At 47.6% G+C, this 27,820-nt stretch overlaps 1 protein-coding gene across 1 annotated transcript; it reads left to right on the forward strand.

The window, feature by feature from the left end:
* Positions 1 to 263: 263 nt before the first annotated feature.
* VAMP4 (vesicle associated membrane protein 4) lies at positions 264 to 22,814 on the forward strand. Its single transcript, XM_036273311.1, has 8 exons — positions 264 to 394; positions 3,189 to 3,311; positions 6,950 to 6,996; positions 10,167 to 10,217; positions 13,215 to 13,315; positions 14,223 to 14,302; positions 16,190 to 16,241; positions 21,028 to 22,814. Exons 2-8 carry the CDS (start codon positions 3,246 to 3,248, stop codon positions 21,054 to 21,056), a joined length of 426 nt encoding a protein of 141 aa, XP_036129204.1. The 5' UTR covers positions 264 to 394; positions 3,189 to 3,245; the 3' UTR covers positions 21,057 to 22,814.
* Positions 22,815 to 27,820: the final 5,006 nt, after the last annotated feature.

Raw genomic sequence — 27,820 nt, forward strand, 5'->3', positions numbered from 1 at the left:
CCGCCCCGAGTGACCTCTCAGAGTCGCCTCCGCCTCCCCGGAACGCCGGAGCCAGCTGCTCCTCCCTTAAAGCACCACATAACCCTGGGGACCCCGATTCGGACTCCGGACCTTCCAGGTCCTCCCACTCGGTAGACAGCGGAGGGCGAGATCGACTCCTTCGGCGATCGCTGCGGCCTGGCCCCGCCCAGGCCCCGCCCCCTCCGCCCGGCGCCAGGCCCCGCCCCCTCCGCCCGGCGCCAGGCCGCGGAGCGCCGATGGGCTCGATGAGCGGGGGCGCAGCTGCAGCGGAGCGGCCGACGCCAGGTGGGCGCCCACTGCCTCCGCTGCCCGCCCTCTTCCTGGGCTCCCCGCTCCTCCCCGCAGCTTCCCCGAGACCTCCTCGGAGGCTCAGGTAGGGCGCCCGCCTGGTCTCGGGGGGTGAGGGCTGGTGAGGAGGAAGAAAACAGAGACGACGCCCCGGCCCCGCAACGTCCGCGTCGCGGTGCGGGACCGGCCTGCGGCCCCGGGAAGGAGGGAGCCCCGAGCGGGAGGAGGCGGGAATCGGTCCGGGGCGTCGTGAGGAAGGGCGACGGGGACGCGTGTGCGGGCGGGAGGAGCGGGGAGGCGGCGGGAGGGAGTGGGTGCCGCGGGGCCCCAAGGACCGGCTCGCAGACCTGGGACGACGGAGCAGGCGGAGGGAGGAGCCGCGGCCGGAGGGCCGGGCTTGGGCCGGGATTTAAAAGGCTCGGGTGTAATGACTGGCAGGTGCGGGAAGCCCTTGCGCCGACAGGTCTGTGACGGGCAGCATCTGCCAGCTGTGTCCAATTCAGGCCACTGATTGCCCGGAAACTGCACCAGCCGAGGCCGCGGGCGAGAGATGGGAACCAGGAGCCAGAGAGGGAGTGGAGGCGGGTCCAGGGAGGCCTCGCCGGGGTGCAAGCGTTATGCGAAATGGAACAGAGGTTGCTTGTTACTTTTCTGCCAACATTTATTGACCAGGTTAGAAGTGTGTTAGGTGTAAAGGCCCTGAACAGAGCACGTACTGCCTCTTCTAAAAATACACACATGACATTGTAAAAGTGGGAGGATGGCATAAGAAGCCGACGGGGATGACATTTTTTAGGTGAATTGTGCATTGCTGTTTTGCCCTCCATGCTGAAAAATATCATCAAGCCTCTTGTTTACGTAAATACCTAGACAGAAGCACCTGAATGCATACGTGTTTTTTGCAGAAATCATCTCAGATAGACTATAGGTCTAATTTCTAAGCATGGCTTTTTTCCTACGAGTTGGTTGGTACAGGTATCAGCAGTTGCCCTGTGGTTCATGCTACATAATTAATTTGCCTGCTGCGTTGCTAATGGCTTTTTTGTTGGATTCTCGCCTTCCCGAAGCTGATCCTTGGATCATGGGTCCTGAACGTGGGTTTTGCCCACCATTAAACTTGTGGCTTCACTGTGTATTTCATAAAGGTGTTATGTAATTCTGCCTGTTACCTGCTTTGGGAGGTTGAGGTAGACCCTCTGTGGGGTTTAACATGCAAACAAAATCCAGGTATAAGGAAGAGCTCAGTTCTTCAGTTGCTTCCTTTGTCATTTTTTTTTTTCATGCGTTTTTTAACATTTCTGCATGAATGAATTATTCTGAAATCAAAGAGGAATAAAATGGGCCAGATGCATGGGACAGAAATATTGTTGAAGGAACTCTAGAGTTGTTTACTCAGGTGGCAAGAGTTTGTTTTTTCTTACACATGATTACGTTTCTGGTTCAAAAGCATTTCTTATCAAAGGAAAGTGTCTATCGATTTGTTTTGACAGGAAACCAGCTTAAAATATTACTTGCATTTGGTTTATGAAACTCGGCTCTGGGCTTGTTTATTTTATTTATTTTTTACTGTGTAGCATTAACCAACAAACGGGTATCCAGCTATACCTAATTTGAAGATTGTCTTCAGTTTCTTGTGGAACAGGAAGGAGGGCTGCTGGGTTTTTACAGGGAAGAGGTCTTTCTCAAATCCAGCTGTGTAACCTGAGGGCCACTTACTGAATAAATATCACAACTGATCATGTACAGCCATTGATTAATCAAGGCCTGTGTTTCTGCTGTTTCAATGAAGAGTGACTAACACTGTTCATTACTTCTCTTTACTAAGCCTTAGCTTTCTTTCTTGTTTTCTAGTGCTTTCTTCAGAGGAGTAACAGGAAATGCACTTAACTCCCTGAACACTGTGCTCAGCATGTAGTAAAACATTGGGCACTCCTTAGCTATTCCTATTATTCATCCATCTTCTAGTCCGAGATGTTGAAAACTTATACTGCCTGTACATGTCAGCTTTTTCTCAAGAAAATTTTGAGTATGTTGCATATTCAAGCATTTTTCTGGAAAATCATTATGCATATTAGCATATAAAAGGAAGTGAGACTTTCTGAAGGGAAAAAAAAACCTGGCTTTGTTGAACAGTACTTACCAAACATCCCTTTTCTTGGAACACCCAGTGCTGTGCTTGAAAACAAGATGTTAGAGTTTATAGAATGTTTTCATATATATTACTGATTAGAAGCTTAAACACTATTTTGCAGATGAGAGAACTGAATCGTCGTTCTAGCAGCTAACCTAAAGTGAGCACCAGGAGTGATCCGCTGTCTTCTGACCCAAGTTAAAACCCTAAAACACGCAGTGCCTCACTTTTAGGGAAGCACCTCCTGTATTCCCCTCCTGTGCAGTTTGCTTTTTCATTTTAAAAAACTTTTTTATTTATATAATGTCACGCCCAGCCAGTGTGGCTCAGTGGTTGAGCGTGGACCATGCACCAAGAGGTCACCCATTCGATTCCTGGTTGTGGGGCCCGGTCCCCGGTGGGGGCATGCAGGAGGTGGCCAATTGATGTTCTCTCTCGTCGATGTTTCTGTTTCTCTCTCCTTTCCTCTCTTTCTAAAATCAATAAAGAAAAAAAAAATTAAAAAAAACACACAAAACTTTCACTAGTTTCCTCCACATATTCTCCTAAGAAAGTTACATCCATTTTCTCGTGATTTTCACTATCGAGGCCTAGCATGGAGGCCCCTGGGAAGGAGCTAGTGCCAAGGCAAGAGTTGAAGTCAGAGAAGTGAGGGAGGCCCGTTGGCCTAGGGCCTTGTACTCTGTTGTAAGTATTTTACCTGATACCCTAAAGGCTCAAATCCAATGAAATCTATTTTCTCTTTAAGGTGGTGAGGACTCACTCTGCTGGGAAGTAGAAGGGCACCTTCTAGAGTAAAAACAAAATGCCTCCCAAGTTCAAGCGCCACCTGAATGATGATGATGTCACTGGTTCTGTGAAAAGTGAAAGGGTAAGTATAGAATCTTAAACTTTCAAAAGAAAGACTGAGAATATGTTTTCATTCCCTTTGTAATTTATTTTAGAAAAATCTAAAGTTTATGGCTGTATTCTAATCCGCTTGTCTGTCATAGTAAACATTTAAAAGTATACGTTACTTACCTTGGTGGTAGCTCAGCTGAATTCTCACTTCTGATCACAGCTTCTTTCTAGTCTTTCAAAGGGAATTTTATACAAATATGCAGTGTCTCACTCAGAACTCTGGAGCCAGATGTGGCTGGAATTTAGAAAGGTAGTTAAGTGCATATTATAGACCCGCCTTGTGGGGGTCCAGAGCAACACCTCCAAACATTAATACTTCTCAGCGCAATGTCTGCTTATTCTAGGTATGTAGGTAAAACACATAAGTAAATTAGCTAGCATCAGTTCAGGTTTTCATCCAAATGAGTTTTGGCTCCAAACTTACAAAATCTCTTGGTTTTTCTGAACTTTTCAGATTTTGGAATTGCACAGAAAGGATTCTGGTCCTATAATTGTCTCAGAATTCAGAGTGGTATTTATATAATGTTCAATTTCTAGCTTATTCCAAAACATTTAATGTATATATGTATAAATCTAGAAATTATGCACCATCTTGGAGACAACATTTGATATGAACATTGTAAATAGGGCACTCTTTATTATAAGTATTCAATAAATATTTTTAAGGGAAGGAATTAGTGTTATTCTTTTTTTAAAAAAACTATGTGGTAACATTGGTTAATAACATATAAATTTCAAGTGTACAACTTTATAATTTGACATCTGTATACTCTAGATTTCCAGTTTTATACCACTGGTCAGAACATGTGCTTGGTGTGATTTCAGTCTTTAATTTATTGAGACTTGTTTGTATCCTAACATGTTGTCTCTCCTCAGGAATGTTCATGTGCACTTGAGAAGGTGCAGTCTCTCGTTGTAGGATGGAAAGTTTATTAGACCATCTGGTCTGATGTGTCATTTAAGGCTAATATTTCTTTGTTGACTTTCTATGGTCCCCCTCTATTACATTTTTCTCACTCATTTAAACTATACAATTCAGTGGTTTTTAGTGTATTTACAGAATTGTGCAACCATCACTACAATCAGTTTTAGGACATTTTCATCATTCCTTTTAGCAACCATCCCCCATTATCCTCATCCCCTCAGCCCTAGGCAACCACAAATCTATAGATTTGTCTATTCTGGGCATTTTATATAAACGGGATTATACAATTATGTTGTCTTTTGTAATTGGCTGCTTTGGTTTAGAATGTTTTCAAAGTACATCCATGTATCAGTGCTTCATTCCTTTCTATTGCTTAATGATAGTCATTATATGGATATACCACATTTTATGTATCCATTCTCAGTTGATGGATATTTGTGGTTATCTCCACTTTTTGGCTTTTACGAATAATACTACTGCTATGAACATTCATGTACAAGTTTTTGTGTGAATGTGTTTTCATTTATCTTGGGTAAATACCTAGGAGTGGAATTGCTGAATCCCACTAATAGGTGATCCCATGTCCAGTGTTTTGGGGACCTGCCAAACTGGTTTGCACGCTGGCTGCACAGGGCTTACATTCCCACGTGTGGGCATTCCAGTCTCTCCACAGTTCTCCTCGACACCAGTTCCTTTTCACCCACAGTTGTTAATTATCTGCCTAGTGCGTGTCACATGGTATCAAACTGTGTCCCGTTATCTTTTTTAATTTCCAGCACTAATGTTTGTTCAGTGGACGGGTATAAAACACTGGTTTTCATGTGTGCTTCTCACTATACAGCCAGTGCAAACTCTTTATCTTCAGTATCATCATCCTCTAAGGCAAATAAACTATCATGAAGGTGATGATTATCTTGTTACGTACTAGCTAGAATAGCATTCAGGAAATATTTGTTGAAGGAATTAAAGCATCTCCCTAGATACTGTTGACTTTGAACATCTTTTCATGCGGTCAGTGGCTGCTGCTGCTATTGGGAATTGTCCGTTCCTCTCCTTTGATGATTTTCTGTAATGTGTCTTTTTCCTGCTGGTTTGTCAGAGCTCTATATAATACAGATAGCAGACCTTGGATCTGAAAGTATGTTGCAGATTTTTATTTCTATCCAATTTGTTACTTGCCATTTAACCTGGCTTATCATGTCCTTTGTTCTTTGTATTTTAAATGTATTGTAATCAAATGCATTACTCTTTGTCTTTAAATCTTCTGGGGTTGTATGTTGCGTGGGAATAACTTACCCACCTTAAAGATTAAATTCATATTTTATATGTTGTCAGTCTTTGTGATTTCATAAATAAATGCATTTAAGATCATGTTTTTCTCTTAAGTACTACCTTGACATACCCTATGATTTTGTTCTGTAAGGTCCCAGAATCATTCATTTTTAATTAGTCTGTTAAACTTCCATTTATGTTTTAATGCGTTTAATTAGAAGTGTTTTAAATTTTCCTTTTGTTATTTGTTCAAATTACCATTGCATTATGCCCAGAGAATGTGACCTCTGTAGCTTTTGGAATGTATTAAAATTCTTTTCAAGCTTATCCTTTCCTTGGATATTTGAAAATAAAATTTGCTGAGTACAGAGTTGTATATTATTTAGTCTTCTCTGTTTCTCCATCTCTGAAGACTATGCTAAATTTTTCCTATAATTTTGAATGCATTTGTTTCTTCTTGTAATTTAAATAACTTTTGCTGAACATATTTTGAAGCTACATTGCTATGAACATTCATTGTTGTTAAATCTTCTTGGTGAAGTGTGCATTTTATCATTGTAACATCTTTTTACTTGATTATTTAATGCCTTTGTCCTAAAATTCCTCTTTATATTAATGTTGCTAACTCTTAAGTCCTTTTTTTTAGAATTTGCTGATGTATCTTCCTCACCTCTTTTTTTTACCTTTTACTTGACATTTTTTTAGGTGAATTTCTTGTAAACAGATGCTGGCTGGACACTTTTGAACTTTAACTGTGGGTAGTTTTTGTTTTTGAAAAAAGTCAAATCGCACCCTCTGCTGGCCGTGAACACCCCCCCACCCCATCTTTGGTTGGCCCTTTGTTACCATTTGGATCTCAGCTTAAATTTCACCTCTTGAGAATGATTTTCCGTGACAACCTAATCTCCGTTCGTCACTCTGTCACTTTCTGTCCCATCACTGTTGTAACCCGCACATTTATCACCATCAGCTATTTTTTGTGCGAGCTCAGGCCTTGTCTGCGTCGTTCACAGCTGGCGCTTGGTCCTTAGGGCAGTGCCCAGCGCGCAGAAGGTGCTCAAGCTTCTCTGTTAAGTGACAGCTGAATAGAGAGCAACTGGAAGGCAGGGGAAGGAGAGGGGACTTGCTGCCCCCGGCTGCCTGCTGTTCTCACTCCTCACCGGCTTCACTGACGTTTCTGCCCTGTGGTCAGTCGTGGGATCCCACGAAGAGAACGTTTTCTGTGGGAAGTCTGCAGATGTGGTTCTGTCTTCCAGCTTCTGCTGAGGCACATGTAATCCCTCTTCACCCTGGAGGCCTGGGGTTCGAAGGTTTCACCACGACAGAACTTGTTTTATTTATTACTCCTCCTGATGTGTGTAAGCCCCCAGAGTCCAAAAACTCAGGCCATTGTTATTTGTTTCTTTTAACAGAGAAATCTTTTGGAAGATGATTCAGATGAAGAGGAAGACTTTTTTCTGTAAGTTCTTTAACAGCTTCATTGGGATGTAATTGACATATAACAGCAGTTGCGTGTCATATTGATGTGTAAAAGCCATGCAGTATGGTCTCGACCTATGTGCTGTACACCTGTGAGATCACAACCCAGATCAGATAACAGAGCACCACCACGGAAGTCCCCTCGTGGTCCCCTCTCGTCCTCCCAGTCTCCAGGCAGCTGCCATCTGCTTTCTGTCACTATCGTTTGTATTTTCTAGAATTTGGTTAAAAGTTTAACCATACATTATGCCTCTTTTTCTACTGGCTTCATTCACTCTGCATAATTATTTTGAGATTCATCCATGCTGTCACGTGTATCCAGTTTATTTTTTATTTCTGAGTAGTATTCCATTGCACGAATATTCTGCAGTTCATTCATTCATTCACTATTGACGGCTAGTTGGGGTCGTTCTAGTTTTCAGCTATTGCAAATAAGGCTGCTATAGACATGTGCATGCAGGTGTTTGGGCATCTGCCTTCGTGTCTCTTGGGTAAATACTTAGGTGTGGAATGGCTGGTGTGTGTTCAGCGCTCTGTCCCGTTTTACGTTCCCACCAGCGCTGTCTGAGACTGGCTGCCCAGATTCTCATCAGCTCCACACAGCCCGTCTGTCACTTTACCGCCCTCGTGGGTGGGCAGTGGCATCTCGTTTGGGTTTCGTGTTGTTTGTTTTTTTATCCTCACCCGAGGATATTTTTCCATTTATCTTCAGATGAGTGGGAGGGAGGGGGAGAGAGCGCGAAACATCGATATGAGAGGGACACATCGACTAGTTGCCTTCCACACGACTCCGACCAGGGCCAGAGACAACCGCAACCAAAGTATGTGCCCTTGACCATGATCGAACCTGTGAGTTACTGGTCCACGGTCCGATGCTCTAACTGCTGAGCCAAACTGGCCAGGGCGCATCTCATGTGGTTTTAATTTGCATTCCCCTATTAACAAAGTATGTGGAAGTCTTTTATGTGCTCATTTTTCATCATCTATTTTGATGAATTATATGTTAAAATCTTTTGCCCAATTTTATATAAGGAACTGTTCAAGAAACAAGTTCTTTGTCAGATACGTTTTATAAATATTTTCTCCCAGTTTGCAGCTAAATCATTTAATTTTTACAACAGTATCTTTTGAAGGTCAAACTTTTGATTTTGATGAAATAAATTTATTAATTTTTTAAAAATTATTTTTGCTTATTTAAGAAATCTTTGCTAAACTCAGTGTCACTAAGATTTTTCTTTTTCCCTAGGAGTTTTATAGTTTTGGCTTTTACATACATTTAGGTCTATTATATATTTTTTAAGTTGTTACATACAGTTAAGTGAAGGACAATTTTATTTTATTTTTTTTGGCATATATTCAGTTGTGCCACCACCACTGACTTGCCTTGTCGCTTTGTCGGAATGAATCAGTCTGATCAGTCGTGTGGAGCTGTGCTTGAAGGGCTGTCACACGGCCTGGGTTTGTATGTGCAGAGTCGGGAAGAGGGCGTGCTTTGCACTTTCTCTGGAGGTTGATGTAGAGCCTACCTCCCTTTCTTTTAAAGTTGTGACCTTTTTTGTAGAGGCTTTTCCCCTGCCACCAAAAAGAAATTATAAAAAGTAATTGACAACTGCCCTGGACAGTTCTGCTCAGTGGTAAAGCGCTGGCCCGTGGACCAAAGAGTCAAGGGTTCGATTCTGTACCTCGGTTGCAGTTCGTCCTCGGCCCTGTCGGGGTCGCGTGGGAGGCCGCCAGTTGATGTCTCTCTCTCCCCCTTTCCCTCTCCACCCCACTGTATCTGAAGATAAATGGAATACAAAGTAATTAATAACCATGAACCAATGAATAAAAAGAGCCTATAGGATATAAAACAAACCCAATGACAGGAAACAGTATCGTTTTTTGCAGAAAGGTCAGGTGAAAGGGGGAGAATCTCCTGCAAGTGGCAGGATCTGCGTGGAGAGGCCAGCTGACGACTGGTCGTGCTGATCACAGCGGGAGCCTCGTCCGCAGCAGGGCCACCTGTCAGCAAGCCCCGCTTTGGAAAGAAGCCAGGCGCTTCGGTCGCTTGAGTGCCACCTGCATGGAGTTTAGATGCCCCTTGGGCAGCACTAACTCCCCAGGCAACAGTGTGCCACAGGAGGTCCACTCCGGGTCGTGCTGAGTGTCTTCCCGAGGGCCTGACCACGGCGGGCGCACTTGTCCACAGTGCAGCTTCTGTGCCCTGTGCTTTTGACTGTGTATTGAAAGGGAGACACACCAAATAAAGTTCTTGAAATGATTTTTTTAAGTTAAACAACACCCATGTTTATAGCAGCATTATTCTCAATAGCCAAAAGTTGGAAGCAACCAGTGACCACCAGTGGATGGAGAGAGAAACAAAATGTGATACCTACATAGAGTGGACTGCCAGTCTTAAGGAGGAAGACATTCTGACACATGCTACAGCGTGGATGAACCTTGAAGACACTAGGCTAAGGGAAAGACACTGGTCACAAAAGGACATCTTTGACGTGATTCCACTCGTATGAGGCCCTGACAGTGGTCGAAGGCATAACGACACCGTAGACTGGAGGCTGCTGGGGCCTGGGACTGGGGGCTGGGGATTCGTGTTGAATTACTGCAGAACCCATTTTCTTGTGAGTTTTGTAGTTTATACCTTATTCTCTATCATCAGAAGAATGATGATGATGTAAAATATTCAAAAGGTTTTTTTTTTAATTTCCAGAATTTTAAAATGGATTGGTTACAGTGAAATACTATTTGACTGTAATAGAGAAATAATAATTTGAGAAATGTTGATAGACCCCTGCATTTCCCTTTAGCTATGTTGTTAGTTTTCTAGAGTTGATCATAAAGCTATGCATACTCACTGGCCCTTTGGTTGTAGTGGTGTTTCAAAGTTTAACCATTAGAACATCCTTTGTGTAAGGATTATATAGACCCTAATTTCTCTGAAAGTTATAATATTCAGAAGAATTAGGTTACTTGTGGCCAGCAGTAGGTACCAGAGAAGGACAGACATTACATATCATTCAGTTCCAGCAATACCGACTCTTACAGGAAGGACTGACCGTGTGTAGAATTCAGCTTGATTGAGGGTGTGTTTCTGTTTCTGCCTTTGTTTGTTATGCTCTCAGTATTCACGTGCACTTGGTATTTTGTTTTCAGAAGGGGACCGACTGGACCGAGATTCGGACCTAGAAATGATAAAATTAAGCAGTAAGTTTCTGAGATACTTATTTGTTTAAATGATTATCATTTTTCTCTGTAGACCAGAGGTGGGCAAACTACAGCCTGTGAGCCATGTCTGGCTGCCACCTGTGTTTGTAAAGAATGTCTTATTGGAACACAGCCTGCCTGTTTGTTTCAGTGTCTATGGCTGCTTTCAAACTGCAGTGGCAGATTTGAGGGGTGTGACAGAGACTTGTGGCCCACAGAATCTAGACTGTCAGCTGCCTGGCCCTTATAGACACATTTTCTGAGCCCTGACACAGACAAAATGTAACTGCTGGGTTTTAAAACCCCAGTCATTTTTTTTATTTCCACAAAGCTCCCTCTGAATTACAGCTAAGGACATGCAATTCCTGGTTCTTGGATTTTCTTGGCTTGATTACCTTGTGTCAAATCCATTCATTTAGTACAATCTCAAGGTGTATTTTGGTTTTAAGTCTATAGCTTGAGTCCCATTGTCAGAATGATAAATGAGAGCAACATAATAGATTTAGTTTTTTGAAGTACAGTTGTCTTTTTGTACACCTCCAGAATTTTTTCATATCTATTTCATATCTTAATCCAGATGTTGATCTAAGTTTTACGGCTAATTAATTTTCAGTTTAAAGCTTTTGCGTGGCCTGTTGCGGGTGACAGATGATGGACGATGCTGTAGGGAGTGTGGCTGATGTTAGAATGTGGGAGTCCCGACAAGGAGGGAGAAGGAAGGGGCGGCGCGGGGAAGGGCCCTCGGAACGGACCGCGCCCTGAGACGGCTGTGGGAGAAGAACGGAGAGCCGGTGCCAGTGCGCAGGAGGCGTAGGCTGCCCTGAGGCTCTGGGCTTAGATGGCGCATCGAGGGAAGGGTGCTCTAGTGGGATGTCGTATTTTTGGTAAGATACTTGGACTTTAGTCAGGTAGCTATGGGTGTGAAGAAATATGTCCTCACTAAGCCTGATTCTAGCTCAGATTCTGAACTGTAGAACCAAGGTACCAACAAATTGATTCAAGTACTAGACAGGATGTTTTCTTTTTTTTTTTTTTTATCCTCACCTGAGGATATTTTTCCATTTTTTGTACAGAGAGAGTGGGAGGGAGAGAGAAGAAGGGAGAGAGAGAGAGAAACATCGACGTGAAGGGACACATCGAGTGGCTGCCACCATCACGACCAACCAGGGCCGGGGACAAACTGCAACCGAGGTACGTGCCCTTAGCGGGAACCGAACCCGGGTCTCTCCGGACTGCAGGCCGATGCTCTAACCGCTGAGCCAAACTGGCCAGGGCTGTTTTCATTTTCTGTTGCTATGTAACAAATTGCCCTGAACTTCACATCCTAAAACAGGACACATTTGTCATCTCACGTTTTCCATGGATCAGGAGCTCAGTCACTACAGAGCTGGCCCTCGGCACAGGGTCTCAAAAACCTGAAATCAGCCCTGGCCGGTTTGGCTCAGCGGTTGGAGCATCGGCCCGCGGACAAGAGAGTCCCGGGTTCAGTTCCGCTAAGGGCACGTGCCTCTGTTGCAGTTTGTCCCCTGTCCCGGTTGGGGTCGTGTGGGTGGTGACCACTCAATGTGTGTCTCACATCGATGTTTCTCTCTCTCTCTCCTCCTCCCTATCTCCTCTTGCTCTATCTGAGGGTAAATGCAAAAATGTCCTCTGGTGAGGATAAAAAAAAAAACCTGAAATCAAGGCGTCCCCATGACTTATTTCATAAATGTACCGAAGGCAGTTTCTGCCTAATGCTTGGAGCAGCCGAGGGAAACCAGACACTTGCAGACCAGCCGAGCGTGGCGAGTGGGCTCCCGAGGGCGAGCGCGCGGCTGCGGGCAGCGGCCGAGCCTGCCTTCCCGGTCAGCCCTCTCCGCACGGTCTGAAGTGTGGGTAGGACCGGCCCGCATCACCTGGTATAAAGGAGGAAAGCATATTTATTTTGAAGAACAACAAAATTTTTCCTCGTTGCTCCATTGTGGTTGCCGCACACCTTGCCAGGTGTTGCCAGTTGTCATGAACACTGTTTAAGAGAAAACCGATGACCAGTGAGGAGTTTTACCCATTGAGCATCGGTGACCCAGCGTGTATACCTTAGATTTCCGTTTGGGAAACAGTATTTTCATCAGCATCTCACATGCCTGGGCCAGTGCCTCTGCTGGTCCCAGCGTGTGAACTGCCCAGAGAGCGGGTCCCAGCTGTGTCGGGGGGGGGGGGGGGACCGAGCTCCCAGCTGTGTCGGGGGGGCGCCTGAGCTCCCAGCTGTGTCGGGGGGGGGCGCCCGAGCTCCCAGCTGTGTCGGGGGGGCGCCTGAGCTCCCAGCTGTGTCGGGGGGGGGGGGGACCGAGCTCCCAGCTGTGTCGGGGAGGCGCCTGAGCTCCCAGCTGTGTCGGGGGGGGCGCCCGAACTCCCAGCTGTGTCGGGGGGGGCGCCCGAGCTCCCAGCTGTGTCGGGGGGGGGCGCCCGAGCTCCCAGCTGTGTCGGGGGGGGCGCCCGAACTCCCAGCTGTGTCGGGGGGGCGCCCGAACTCCCAGCTATGTGGGGGGGGGCGCCCGAGCTCCCAGCTGTGTCGGGGGGGGGCGCCCGAGCTCCCAGCTGTGTCGGGGGGGCGCCCGAACTCCCAGCTGTGTCGGGGGGGGCGCCCGAACTCCCAGCTATGTCGGGGGGGGGCGCCCGAGCTCCCAGCTGTGTCGGGGGGCGCCCAGCTCCCTGCTGCGAAGACAATCCGCTATGAGTCCGAGCCGACCTGGTCGCCTGGATTCGCAGCTCCCGAGCACCCAGACAGCCCCTTTCATTTGCAGAAACGGGGCTACAACTAAACATCACTGTATTTCTATCACGGTGTCTTTCGTTGCCTGAGGTACTAATTGTGAAATACCTTAAACTTTGACATGTCCTAGCTGAATAATTCTGAGAAATTGCTATTTTCTATCATGTCTAATGAAAGTTTCAGAAACTATAAAATTCTCAAAAGAAAAATAAATGTTTTTAATCTTTTTTTTTCCCCAAAACTAGTGTTCAGAATCAGGTGGACGAAGTCATTGATGTCATGCAAGAAAACATCACAAAGGTGATTGAAAGAGGGGAGAGACTAGATGAGCTGCAGGACAAATCAGGTACAGCTGTTTCATCAGTTCTTGGCGTTACTCCCCTGTTCTGATGGTTCCGTCTCCCGTTTCTCTAGCCCGGGTTTAGGGACCTGGACCCGGAAAATGCTCTTTGGTTCTTAACTGAGTGCTCTGACATTTTCGCTTTGGCTCCCTTCACTTTGTCGTCTTGGTGCTGGATTATTTAAGTGCTCAGCTGAGAATGGAAAACTACAAAATTCATTGTTGCAGAGTTAGAGTGGAGTTGTCTTCTCTCCTATTCTGTTGATGTGTCCAGGAGGAGAGGTCTGTAATCACCTCGACTCTTACTTCAGACTTCTCTGGTGTTCATCTCGTGCTTTCCCTGGTACAGTGAGCTGCCTGCCCTGGCAGCTGCCGGGCTCTGCCTGTGGCAGGTCCTGGCACGTCGGGCACTGGGACGTCGTGTGAACGGTGAGCGGCTGCACGCCCGACTCATCCTGTCGCCTGGCTGAAACACGCTCGTCTCACCAGTTCTGAAATCGGAGTGTTTGGCTTCTGAGTCAGTCGCTTTTGGTGTCTTCTAAGACCGGAAACTCCACGTGTCAGTTTTTTTCTATAGCTGTGCCAAGTAGTTGAATTTTTAAAGAGTATTTTCTTATCCGAATTCATGTTTGTTTGAAAGGCTTGAGGCCCTGGAAAGACTTCTCTTATTGTAAAAATGGGTTGAGCAAACTGAACTTCGGTGATTTGTTTCTTGCTTTTGGGGATTGTTTTTTTTTTTTTTTTACCATACAGAATGTCAAGGTTTTGGGTGGAGGAAAAGGAGGATATTTTCATGCTTAAAAAGAAGTAAATTTGCAGAAGTAGAAATGGATGTTCTCTTGTCTTTGTGTGACTAGATAAAAGAATCCTGTTCTGTCGTTTAATCCCTCTCTCCATCTTCTATGTGATACAGAAAGCTTATCGGATAACGCAACTGCTTTTAGCAACAGATCCAAACAGCTTCGCCGGCAGATGTGGTGGCGCGGGTGCAAAGTAAGTAAGGCAGAGGCCCGCGGGACAGTTTGGTCAGCGCCCCCTGCTGTCCAGGCTCAAGCAGAAAAGGGCCCCAGAGTATCCGCTTGAGGGCAGACCAGGGCCTCTGCTCTCCACCTGTCTTCTGCCTGGGCCGGGGAGGGTCCCGGGGAGGGACCCGGGGAGGGACCCGGGGAGTGTCTGCTGCAGGATTGATCGTCTGGGGACGGAAGTAACTAAAGGATCAAGCAGTGCCTAAAAGAATGTTTTGATGATTTCTTCATAGACACTTATCTACATTTTATTCATAACTTAGCTCCTTCTAAACTTATAGGAACTACTCGTTTTTCTTAGAATTTGTTGTTAGTACCTTGTGGCGGAGCCTATAGAATTTCATACGATGTTAAAGAGGTAGAACAAAAGCTAGAGAAAATATGATTTTTTAAGTGGGGAAAAGGCAGTTTATATGTTAGAATATGAACAATTTGGCTAAAAGGGGGAAAAATCCACTGTCTCTCATTATACCAGAGAAATAAATAAATTTTTAAAGGGGAAAAATGAGATTGTTATATATTAGTATATTCCTGCAAAACATTTTATAGAAATGAATTGACTTCTTAAGTCAGGTGTGGCTATTAATCTTTAAACAGAAAATGTTTCTTTTCAGAGTTTGTAGCATGTGAGCAAATTTTTTCTTTTTCCTCCTGATTCCGTGTATCATTTTTGGCGTTGTTGAAATCTGACTTTCACATACGCTCCTTATTTCCATTTAAATCTCTAAGCTAGCACAAATTAGCAGGGCAAATTGACGTGTGTTTTGGGTAAAGTTGAAAAACTACTGTAAAATTCTGAATTACTTTAGAAATGTTTTTAGGTTAAATAAAAAACAAAGCATGCATGTACTGTGAATCACTTTGTCCCTAAAGTACTTGAGTTTATAGTCTAATGTGGACCCAGACACCTGATAATGTCCTGCTGTATCACAGTTAATAATCTCAACAGGTACCTGGTGTCCAGATTGCAAAGCGTCCCTGTGTTCTGGTCCCTTTGTTCTTGTCAAGAGTGGAAGGCCCTTATAACGTCACCAGTACTAGTTTAGAAGCATTTCATTGGCTACTTCTGGTTGCTATTTTTGATACTCAGAATGTTCAGGTGTTTACAATAACTGGGTATCTTTTTTTCTGACTGAACCACCTTTAATCAATCATCTGTGAAAACCTTTGATAAAAATAAGACTTTCATTTGAAGTCATCAGGAAAGTCAAATCAATTTATAATTTACGTATTTTAGGATTAAATGAGGAATATGACAATATTGTAAAGTGAAATGATGTGAGCTTAAAATATTAGCTCACTAAGGACTAGTCTTAAGGCTTCTTCCCTGCAACTACGAAACTGATGCAGAGAATGCCACCTTATCTATTACATCAGGTAATTTATGGAGAATCTAAATCCCTTCCTCAAACAGATAAAAATGCAGAAAGTAGGCGGAGCCAAAGCCAACAGAATCCGCGGGTCCTTTGGGAAGAGAGTGTGAACTGGTGTGCTGGGTGCTGAGGCTACTCTTTAAGAGTTGGTAAAACATCGTACTTTTCTGGCCCCTATTAGAAATCATTGCAAGAAATCATAGACAGTCCAGGGCCATGGAGACTGATTGGTCCTGCTCACTGGGCAGTGAGCCCTGAACAGAGAAATTCAGGCAGGCAAAACCCCCATGTTCAGGGAAACGTGATTATTGACAGAAGGGTGCAAGTAGCCAGCAATTTCATATGAAAACACATTTGAAGACCTTTAGGGGATGACTGTTCACCAGTGAGTCAGTATGGTATGGTGGGTAACAGCAGATGCTCGTGAGAATGAGCTCGGGCTTCACACCAATGTCCTCCGTTTGCCTCTTTGTGTGTTGCAGATAAAAGCCATCATGGCTTTGGTTGCTGTTATCCTTCTGTTGGTGATCATCAGTAAGTATTTCCTGGATTGTTCACTTTGGGGAGTATCATTTGTTTGGGGATTCATTTTCTTTCCCTTTTTCATTTGTTTTCTGTTGACCCGTATGACTGTCAGGATCGAGTAATGATTTCTGACCCAAGTCAAGATCCCTCAGCCTAGACTCTGATCTCTGAACAGTCTCCTAAGCTGTGCGAGCACAGGACTCCGTGCTCTGCGGCCAGGGCGGCCCGTGCGGCACCAGGCCACAGCTCGACCTGTCTGTGTCAACGTCCAGGAGCGGCGGCTTGCACCCCCCATACTTTTCCATTGACCTTTTAGATACGGTGGGGGGCATTGAGTGGTTGCCTCCCACACGACCCCGACCGGGGCTGGGGATCGACTTGCAACCGAGGTACGTGCCCTTGAGCAGGAATCAAACCCACAACTCTGGTCCTCGGGCCAGCGCCCTAACCACTGGGCACACTGGCCAGGGCTGCATTTCTTACTGTTGTGTTTGACGGACAAACCTAGATAAATGCTCCAGATGAATGTTTTGTTTCTGTTTTGCATTTGAACTTGATTTCAGTCACTAATATCCTTAATATTCCTTTTCAAGTAAGATCATTTTTAATACCGTCTTTTGTCCGAGGCTCTTTACCTGTGTTTACAGGGACTTTATGAAGATTTGGAGCGCGTCTCAAAATATCCATTTGAGCCCTGGCCGGTTTGGCTCAGCGGTTAGAGCGTTGGCCTGTGGTCCATAGAGACCCGGGTTCGGTTCCTGCTAAGGGCACGTACCTCGGTTGCAGTTTGTTCCCGGCCCTGGTTGAGTTGTGCGGGTGGCAGCCACTCGATGTGTCCCTTTCACGTTGATGTTTCTCTCTCTCTCCTTCCCACTCTATCTGAATAAAAATGGGAAAATGTCCTCGGGTGAGGATAAAAAAATAGCTATTTGAAATTTTCCATGGCAATCTTCTGGTGTTTTTTTCCTCACCTGAGGATAATTTTCCATTTATCTTCAGATAGAGTGGGAGGGAGCAGGGGGGAGAGAGAGAGAGAGAGAGAGAGAGAGAGAGAGAAAGAGAGAAACATTGATGCGAGAGACACATTGACTGGTTGCCTCCCGCACGACTCCAACCAGGGCCAGGGATTGAACCGCAACCGAGGTCCGTGCCCTTGACTGGAATCGAACCCGCAACTCTTTGGTCCACGGGCTGATGCTCTGACTGCTGAGCCAAACCGGCCAGGGCCTAATCTTCTCTTTTTAAAGAGAAAAGAGTTTTGTGAAGCAATTGCGTCGCTCCACATTCGTACTGGTGGGCTCAGGGCTTGCTCGTCCACCTGCAAGTGGACTCGTGACCACGGCGGTTCTTGAGGTGCGCTCAGAGCATGACGTGTGAGTCCCTGACACACGTGTCCCGGCGGTGTGACGAGGCCGTCTGCCTTCTCGTCTCCCTCAGAGCAAGCAGGTGGCCAGAGTCCAGTGCCCCGTTTCTCACACCTGAGCCTGTCGCCGGCGGCGTCGCTGAGTGCGCCCCACGTGCCGCGCGGAGCCAGCAGGGCAGCCGAGTGCAGAAAGGCCGTGATGTGGGGAGAGCAGCCTGTTCCGGAGGCGGCTTCCGGCCTCGGTTCCAGTGCTGTCGGCCAGGAGGTCGGGGTTGATGGTTTGACCGGAAGTATTTTCCGTGAGGTCTTTAAACAGACGCACACAAAACACGGTTATGTGTTGATCAGTTGACAGCTGCCGTGCCAGAGGCCACAGGAATTGAGCCGGTTCCCGTGGGAGCGATGGGTCAGCATTCACTAACAGCGTTTGTAGTGACTCGCGAGGCCCCAAGTACTGCTTGGATGCAGCCGGTACTGCTGTGGGGTGGTCAACACTCCCATGGCCAGAAGCTTCTCAGAAGGAGGTCTGTCGAGCCAAGTGCCCGCCAGAGAGGACCAGGCCTGGGGTCTGAGCCGCCAGCAGCAGGGCCGGGTGGGGAAGACAGGGGCACTGCCCGGAGGGACGGGCTCTCGGCTGTGCTTCCTGGCGGCCGCGGCATCACCAGGGGCGTTACCAAGGAAACGCATCTCACTCATGCGCTCACGGGAGGCAGCGCCCCTCCAGGGATGAAGAGCTCTCCCCAAAGAGCGGCTCTGCCATTCTCCCTCCCGGTAGATTCCCGCAGTGTGAAGGGCTGTGAGGTTCTGACCGAGGAGTTGCTTTCCACGCCTGAGGGAGGGCAACTGTTACCATGACAACTCTTCAGATGACAGCAGTGACTTAGAACGCGGTCTGGAATAAAGCAGTTGAGCAGCGTGGTGTCCCAAGACGACGACCAGCACTGCTAGGAACGGGGCGGGCGAGCGGGCGGTCAGAAGCGAGGTGTGAGAACCCTGCCCAGCCCAGTCCACGTGGAAGGTGTGCCCGGCCTGCAGACTCCAGGCGGAAGCACTCAGCCCTCAGAATCCAGCTCTCCCCGTCCAGCGAGGCCGAGGCGGAGGCCGTGTGCAGGTCACCCAGGGGATTCGCCCTGTTCGAGGGGGGAACGTGGGCCCAGGAGTCGGGTCCCTCTGGCGTGGCCGCACGGATTCACAAATACCTGGAAAGGACCCTCCAGCAGGGTCGTAAAGAACTCTTTCCAGGCCCTGGCCGGTTTGGCTCAGCGGTTAGAGCGTCGGCCTGCAGTCCCGAGAGAGCCGGGTTCGGTTCCCGCTAAGGGCATGTACCTCGGTTGCAGTTTGTCCCCGGCCCTGGTTGGGTCGTGCAGGTGGCAACCACTCGATGTGTCCCTTCCACGTCGATGTTTCTCTCTCTCTCTCCCCCTCCCACTCTGTCTGAACAAAAAATGAAAAAAAAAAAAAAAAACTCTTTCCAGGATGTCTTTTCCAGAAATTTCTCTGAAGATCAGGCATGCTACAGCAAGCATCAGAGTAGGAGAACCCCCGTGTAAATAAATGACAGGCCAAAATGACGGTCTAAGGTGGGATTACAACCCAGCTGACCCAGGAATGTGCTTGTCTCTGCAACACACATTTTTAAATTAGCCAGAATTGTAAATAAAAATATCAGGACATTCCAGATTCTTGGAAATTTTATATAATTTCAAAAAAAAAAAAAAAAAACCATTTTAATCGCAATAATACATGCATACGAATGAAGACTACAGTTACTTTTTACTTGACACTTCCTGCTTCCCGTGTAATTTTAACATCAAGTAGGCCTGACTTGCCTAATTTCCCCTTTTGGTAAAGAAGTTTTCTTCGAAATGTTTCAGGGACCCTTTTACATAAACGCACGCACAGTTCAGCTCCAGATCCCGTGCAGAGAGCCCTGGCCCGGGTCCCTGAACAGGGAAGGCTGTGGAGGTCTGGGAGCTTCGATTTCCCATAATTCAAAGTTTTTGTTTTTGATCAAGGCCAAGGAACGGTTTGGGGTCTGAAATGTGCTGCTCCTGGGGTGGTGGCCCCTCCCTTACGGGCGTGGAGGAGCCTGGGCACCACACGGTATTCAGGGGCTTGAGTATCAGGTGACCAAGCCCTTGCGTGTACCAGACAACCCAGAAGTGTTTCCTCGAGCCCGGAAACGGGCAGGGGACCCTGTGAGACAGCTACGTGTCACAGGCAATGAGTCTAGACACTTATGGAAAGGCTTCTAGTGACCTGGAACCGCCCCTGAGGGGCCAGAAGGAGCCGTGATCTCTTGGGAGTGAAAACCACCTCCTATAATTTCAAAGCTATAATCTAATGGCATTGGTCCAAGAGAACCCAAACTGTAGTTACACCGAGTGGCCACAAGATGTCACTATGCTCGGTTACCAGAAAAAATGAAAGTCAAAGTAAAAGACATACTGGTGCTCACAGAACAATTAATAAAATTGACTTGAGAGTGTCCCCCTATAACTCACCAGCCAGGCGAAGTACCTTTCTGGCACCAGTGCCACATGTCCTGGCAACCTCTAATGGACCATCAGGCAAGGGAACCCTCTCCACAGGATGCCAAACACACAGAGGACCCCGCCCCCTGTGGCACGTGTCTCAGCCACTCGTGGGTTTTTGTGGAGGGATGCCCCTCCCTGGTCCAGCCAGGCTGCGTGCATCAGGCTCCGCAGGGCCGAAGAGTCCCTGTGGGACCGCTGTGGGCACCCCACTCATCAGGGAGCAGCCTCCTTTTCTGCTCTTGGAAAGATCAAATTCCACTCGTGACAAGCTGTGTTAAACAAGAAAACTCACAGCTGAAGGCTTTTCAGAGACAGGGTCGATCGACCCAAGCGCTAGCCAGAAAGGACGGGTCCCGGGCCTTGGGGTCTACACCAGCAGCTGTCACTGGCCAGCCTGTCTCCCCTCCCTCCGCCCTGCTGCAGTTGGACCCGGGACTTCTCGGGACTTTCTCCTCGTCAGTGGACAAGAGGAACATTGGAACAGCTTAAAGGAGAAAGTACAGTTCCACTGGGACATCCAGAGAAAGCTGCTGTTACTATAACTACAGCATACACACCAAGTCTCTTCCTGTTGATCAGAAACATGTTTCCCCAAACTAAGATAATACACATTTCCTTATTAACAAGCGTGTCATCGCACGTTACTGAATATGTTTAAAATACTTTGGCAGCGGCATGCGGAGGATCTGCCGTAATCTGTGATCAAACTGCCAACGTTAGACATTCGGGTGGTTTTGTGCCGTTTTTCTTCTCCGTCCCCATTGTTACCTGGTCTCGGCCAGAAGTTGAGTCCGCAGCAGCCCTTCCAAAGCAGCCGCCGCCGCCCTTAGGAGCAGTGTTGTAACACATGTGAGTCCCCGTTTGACGTGTTCCTTTTCGTGTTTTCCTCTTGCAGTTCTCACAGTGGTGAAGTACCGCACTTGACTCGATGATGGAGAGCTTCGGTAGACAGAATCGGGACAATAATAGTAATAATACAGGATTGCTGCATAATTTAAATGAAACCCATGTATATAACTTTCAAAACTTCTTTTTCAAGAAACTAAGAGGCAAGTACCACTTCCACCTGGAGCATCGAGAATGTCCATTGTCTTCTTCCCCTCTAGCAAAACGTGCTTTTAGTAATTATGTTCAAGGCCAAGAGCCCGCCTCTGTCCTGCCATGTTCCAGGGACCTCACTTGAAGCCACGCGCAGCTCCATTTGTGTCTAGTGAAACAGACAGCGCCAGTCCCTGCCGCTTTAACGGCAGAAGGCTCGCATTCCTGCACCGGGGCGGGGTCAGCAGCCTCTGTGGCCTTTCCCCCTGACTCCCAGATGCTCCTCACATTACCGCTCTCCACGTGTTTGTGGGTGTAACAGAAGCTAAGTGTTGTGACCGCTGCTGCCTCCAGCTGTAACTAAAAACATTCCAGTAAATCTATTTTTTGACTATCAAGGAATGTGTAGTAATTTCTTGACATCTGAATTATGGAGATGGGAATTTTAAACAGTGTGAAAGCATAGTAGTGTGGCACCATAACACTGGAGATAATAAGATTATTGGAGAACGTCATTGTAGTTTTGCAAGTGTCCACCATCTGCCACAAGCCATGGTCCAGTCTCCCTGGGTCGGCCTCCATAAGGGGGACCAGTCCTAACAGGAGTGAGGAAAATCCGCAGGAACTCACCCCTGGCTTGATTCTCCCTGATGGCCCCCCTCTTGAACTTCCACCAACCCTTATTTATCCAGACATGCTAAAGGGAGCAGAGTTGTATGCTTAGAATTTGCTGTTTTTGCACCTGATCATCCTCTGGGAGATGCATTTTGAACAGTCAGGTGTCCAATTAGCCAACAGTAATGAATATAAAGTCAGGAGCCTGGGCAATCAAATGCGGGTCGCCACCAATCTGTTTTCAGAACAAGAAAACACTTTAACGTTATTAAAACATACCAACTTCCTTGTGTTTAAACAGGTCAGAGCAAAAATCAATCCTCGACTATGTTGAGGAAGCTTTATAATGAAGTTGGAGGTTCTGCAGAAGCTTGTGCGCTGGACATCTTGACATAAATATCGCTCTCCATCTGAAATAGGGTTAATAGAAAATACTGGTATTTATAGTGGGGGATGATCCTCTGTAGGTTTTATTTGTTTTGGTCATTTTAATTCAAAATGTATGAAACAATCTTTTCTTTAAAAAGTCTGCAGGATTAGCACTAAGAAAGCAAAAATGTTCTGTTGAGAATGGAAAGAAATTTGAAGGGAGGAAGCAGATCGAGAGAGACTCAGACACCTGCAAGTTATGAAAATGTAAATGTAATTGCTCAGTTTTACAGCTCACTCGGAGCATTTAAAGAGAGGAAAGTCTTACATATGCAGAGTGCGGTTGCTGGTCTCCACTCTTGGTGAATGTCAGTTAACGTAAGTAAGGTAGTAAATACTAAATCTTTTGACAAAATGGATACCCAGGAAATTGAGGGTTTTTAGAATTTCCGTTAGTGGATATAGTTCAGTAGTAGGAATGTTTAACTGAATGGGCAGAATCAGTCCTGACGTGTTGTGTGTCCTTTTTCGGGGATTGGAACTAGACTCACCGGTGGTTAATTTTCCACTAGTTGGTGTAGAATTCTGGTTTCTCCGTACCTGTCAGTGAAGATGGAGATTATTTCTCAAAAGAATCCTTATTTCCAGTGTTTCTTTTAATAAAGTATGCTACTTTAAAAGGAATATTTAAAAAAATATTATAAAATTATTTTTTAAAATTTTAACCATAAAAAAAAATAAAGGAAACATTTATATGACAAAACCGTGTGTTTGTAGTCCTCTCTGCGTTTACATTGCTGCTGGGAGCCTGGGCCAGGATGGGTTTCTCTCCTCTTTCTCTCGTTTCATCCTGAGGCCCTTCCAATGGCGGCATGTCTGACTGCGTTGTGGTAACCTTGGAGACGGGAGCCGCCTTGGTCAGAAACACAAGGCAGTGTGGTTCAAATTGATGCCGGGCCTGTCTTCCTGCCTCCCTCGGTCTTTTTTTCCGTTCAGCTCAGATCATGCTGCACTTAAAATGAAGTTTACCCTCCATCAAACTATCATTATTTAGCAATAATGAAAATCAACAGAAAAATTCAAGTAACTTTGTAAATACTAGTTGATACCCAATGAAATCAGGTCAGTATTTTTATAATGCCCCCTGGTGGTTTATGTTTCTTTAATCACAGAAACCTATGGCTCCGCAGCAGTTCTGTGACCCCAGTACTGGGTAATGAGCTCTTCCTGGGCTGGACCCCGCAGTATCTGTGGTCTTTTGGCTCCTCTGCTGTCATAACTCGAGGTCACCAGTTGGATTCCCTGGGCACATGCCCAGGTCGTGGGCCAGGTCCCCAGTGGGGGGCATGCAGGAGGTGGCCATTCGATGCTCTCTCATCGATGTTTCTCTCTCTGCCTCTCCCTTCCTCTCTCTCGGAAATCAATAAAGGGGGGAAAATGTTTTAAAGAAATGGCGGGAGCCTAGTTCGTACACATCAGACAGGCCCCCTGTGGATGCTCACTTTATCAGCCTGCCTGCGCAATCACTCTTCACTAGAAAATTGTCACTTCAGCGTTTTATCGCAAAAACTGGCATCTTTCATTTCTGTGCAGCATGCAGGGCCCTGAAAATGCCAAAACATGTGCAGACTGGGGAGGCAGGAATAAAAGGAAGCCGAAAGTTCTCCGTCAGCCTTGAAGCTGCTTGGTGCTCGGCAGCGTTGCCGGCGCCGACTCCTCTGCAGCCCTGGGTCCCTTCACTCAAAGTAGGCCAGCAGCCGTTGAGAATGACCGCCACTCGGTGTCCCTCGTGCCGAGCCAGTATTACTAGGCCAAGGGTAACTTCTCTTCATCTAAGTTTGTGTTTCCGCGTGGAAGTGGACGAGCCTGTCCCGTTCTTCCGTGGGTGAGCAGTAGGAGCGTGAACCGGCCAGAGCATCTGCACATTTGTCGCAGAACGCAGTACAGTGCGTGTCTTCGTGCGGGACGTGCCCAAAGCAATGGGAGGACCCCGAGTCCTGGGAGCTGCACCCCACTTCCCGTACCGTCCACCGCTGTGTGCGTGCTGTGGATGAATGGAGTCGTCCCTTAGCCCGATGCAGGGCCCCGGCCTCGTTCCTAGGGGTCGTCCCTTAGCCCGGTGCAGGGCCCCAGCCTCATTCCTAGGGGTCGTCCCTTAGCCCGGCCTCGTCCCTAGGGGTCGTCCCTTAGCCCGACGCAGGGTCCGGGCCTCGTCCCTAGGGGTCGTCCCTTAGCCCGACGCGGGGCCCGGGCCTCGTTCCTAGGGGTCGTCCCTTAGCCCGGTGCGGGGCCCGGGCCTCGTTCCTGGGGGTCGTCCCTTAGCCCGACGCAGGGCCCGGGCCTCGTTCCTAGGGGTCGTCCCTTAGCCCGGTGCAGGGCCCCAGCCTCATTCCTAGGGGTCGTCCCTTAGCCCGGCCTCGTCCCTAGGGGTCGTCCCTTAGCCCGACGCAGGGTCCGGGCCTCGTCCCTAGGGGTCGTCCCTTAGCCCGGTGCGGGGCCCGGGCCTCGTTCCTGGGGGTCGTCCCTTAGCCCGACGCAGGGCCCGGGCCTCGTTCCTAGGGGTCGTCCCTTAGCCCGGTGCGGGGCCCGGGCCTCGGTCCTGGGGGTCGTCCCTTAGCCCGGTGCGGGGCCCGGGCCTCGGTCCTGGGGGTCGTCCCTTAGCCCGGTGCGGGGCCCGGCCTCGGTCCTAGGGGTCGTCCCTTAGCTCGGTGCGGGGCCCGGGCCTCGTTCCTGGGGGTCGTCCCTTAGCCCGGTGCGGGGCCCGGGCCTCGTTCCTAGGGGTCGTCCCTTAGCCCGGTGCAGGGCCTGACCTCGTTCCTAGGGGTCGTCCCTTAGCCCGGTGCGGGGCCCGGGCCTCGGTCCTGGGGGTCGTCCCTTAGCCCGGTGCGGGGCCCGGCCTCGGTCCTAGGGGTCGTCCCTTAGCTCGGTGCGGGGCCCGGGCCTCGTTCCTGGGGGTCGTCCCTTAGCCCGGTGCGGGGCCCGGGCCTCGGTCCTAGGGGTCGTCCCTTAGCCCGGTGCAGGGCCTGACCTCGTTCCTAGGGGTCGTCCCTTAGCCCGGTGCAGGGCTTGGGCCTCATTTCCAAGTCCATGTGTGTTTTACTCGGACTTTTTCTGAAAATCAAGTAGAATAAGGGACACCAGTTCTTTTATTCTGGCTCCTGTTTTATTCTGAGCAGCTTCTCGGAACAGGTCAGTGGGGAGATGAAGGAAAGCGTGACCACCCCACCTAGGAGGCAGCGGAAGCCGGTGGCAGCAGTGGTCCCCACAGCACCTGCGCGGTGCCGCGCCCCCTGGCGGTCGCGGCGAAAACCACACTCGTGCGCTAGTGTCCGAGTGAGACCAGGCCTCGCAGTCCTCACTGCAGGGGGCGCCGTGCACAGAGGGGGGGGTCCTTTTATAACAACAGGGTATAGAAAGATTCCGATTTTACACTATTCCATTAGGTTCTTTTCATGTGACGAGGCCCTGGAATCAAAACATCTATGAAACAGTCCAAGGCAACAGTAAATAGCATACATGAGAGGCTAGAGTCAGACGTCAGAAACCGAACTATAAGAAAAGTCAAGCATGCGATTTTATGCCTCGGGTATATGTCATTGTTTTGAAACCTACACTCCTTCATTTAACCACTTCGACAAGTGCCCTTGATGACTTATGATGAGCAGTGGGAGAGAGGCAGTGTCAGCTCAGCATGGCTCCACCCCACAGTTCAGCTCTGTGCCGCGCCCCCCCCCCCCCCCCACACACACATAACCCTCTGTAATCTGACCTGCTCTTATCATTTGAAAGGCATTTAGGTGCTGACACATCCCAAGTGAGCCTCCCGCTTCGCTCCTGAACTTGGACTGGTGTCTAATGTTCTCTTTGACATCATCATTCTTCATTTCGAATCTAGCACGTCCAAAACCACGTTCCAGTCTGTTCCCGGACCTGGTCCACAACATTCTGTGCCGTCTCCGTTGATGGAAACTGAATCCTTCCAGTTGTTCAGGCCACGAGCCATGGAGTCATACCGACCCCTTCCCTCCCCGCACTACCCACACCCAGTTCCTCTGGAAATCCTTCTGCTCCTGCCCTCAAAATCTGTCTGGAGTCTGACCAGTGCTCATTACCTCCTGGTCTGCAACTACCTGGTCCTTAGTTACAAGCACCTCTCACCTGTTTTCTCACTGGCCTCAGTGTGTCTACCGTTCACCCCCTCCCCCAGAGCCTCCACAACAGAATAGTGGAAACGGTTCTTGTCGATGTAATCAGATCGAGCCTTCGCTCGAAACTCTCCACGACTTTCCATCTTTCGGGTCAAAGGCAAAGTCCTTTCGGTGGCCTTCACGGTCTCTCATGATGTGTCCCCGAGTTACACTTGTGTGGCCTCTTCGCCTGTCTTCTGTCCCTGGTTGGCTGTGTTGCCTGGGCTCCCTGCTTCTCTCCAAGCACACCGGGCATGCTCTCGCCTCGCGGGCCTTGCACCTGCCGGATCCCCTGCACCTGCCGGATCCCCTGCACCTGCCGGATCCCCGTCTGCTAAGCTCTTTCTCAGGAGCAATTCCTGAGCATTCTTCCGGTCTGATCAAATTTCACCTTCTCGACGAAGTCTCCCTGTGGTATGCCATCCAATTACCTGTACCACTCTGTTTTGCCAGAACTTTGAACCCTTCTAACATTCTGCAGTACCTAGTTTTTGTTTTGTTCACTGTCTTTCCCCTCTCACCCAAATGTAAACTTAAGGAGAAGATTGTCTCTCTTGCTCTGATACATCCCAAACCACCCAGCACAGCAGTGTGTCACATTAAGTGCTCGAGTAGCTGTTGAATGAATTAGTCAATTATCCTGAAGATGCAAACAAAATCCGTATTTTGAAAATGATGTACCACAAGAACTCAATGAATTTTAGGGCACCTCAACATCCCCAAGAAGATGTAAGACATGGCCTCCATAATTCAGAAAGTCATAAAGAGAGAGTTGAGACGAAAGAACAACTAAAGGATTATGAAGACAATTAGATCGGAGCCATGGGAAATAATAAAACTGGGTCACTTGTATACATCATATACAAGAATAAACTCAAAATGGACTAAAGGCTTACAAGTAAGGCCTGAAATCATAACAATCCTGGAAGGACACAGGCAGTGAACTCTCAGACATTGCTGTGAGCAATATGTTTTCTGACTAGGTCTCCCCAGGCAAGGGAACAAAACAAAAAATAAGTCAATAGGACTACATTCAAATTAGTAAGTTTTTACACAGAGAAAGAAACCATCAACAAAGTTAAAAGACAGCCTACTGAACGGGAGAAGATATTTGCCAATGATTTCAGTTGCTCCTTTGCCAATGAATTCTTCCATTTGCTCAGGCCAGGAACCATGGAGACATGTTATAGGCTTAATATCCAAAATATATAAGTACTCATACAACCTAACACCAAAAAAGTAAACCAGTTAATTGGTCAGAGGACCTAAACAAACATTTCTCCAAAGAGGACATACAGATAGTCAATAGACATATAAAAATATGCTCAACATCACTAATCATCAAGGAAATGAAAATTAAAACCACAATGCAATATCACCTCATACTTGTCGGTATGGCAATCATCAATAAATCAACAAACAACAAGTGTTGGCCAGGATGTGAAAAAAGGGAACCCTTTGCACTGTTGGTGGGGTTAT

This window comes from Molossus molossus, unplaced genomic scaffold (assembly GCF_014108415.1).
Source record: "Molossus molossus isolate mMolMol1 unplaced genomic scaffold, mMolMol1.p scaffold_m16_p_20, whole genome shotgun sequence".
In the NCBI taxonomy this organism is placed as follows: domain Eukaryota; kingdom Metazoa; phylum Chordata; class Mammalia; order Chiroptera; family Molossidae; genus Molossus; species Molossus molossus.

Excerpts from the sequence above, each read along its gene's own strand:
- VAMP4 (XM_036273311.1), top strand. The coding sequence starts at position 3,246 with ATGCCTCCCAAGTTCAAGCGCCACCTGAATGATGATGATGTCACTGGT. Across the intron at positions 14,303-16,189 it reads TGTGGTGGCGCGGGTGCAAA|ATAAAAGCCATCATGGCTTT; the intron begins GTAAGTAAGGCA and ends TGTGTGTTGCAG. Across the intron at positions 16,242-21,027 it reads CCTTCTGTTGGTGATCATCA|TTCTCACAGTGGTGAAGTAC; the intron begins GTAAGTATTTCC and ends TTCCTCTTGCAG.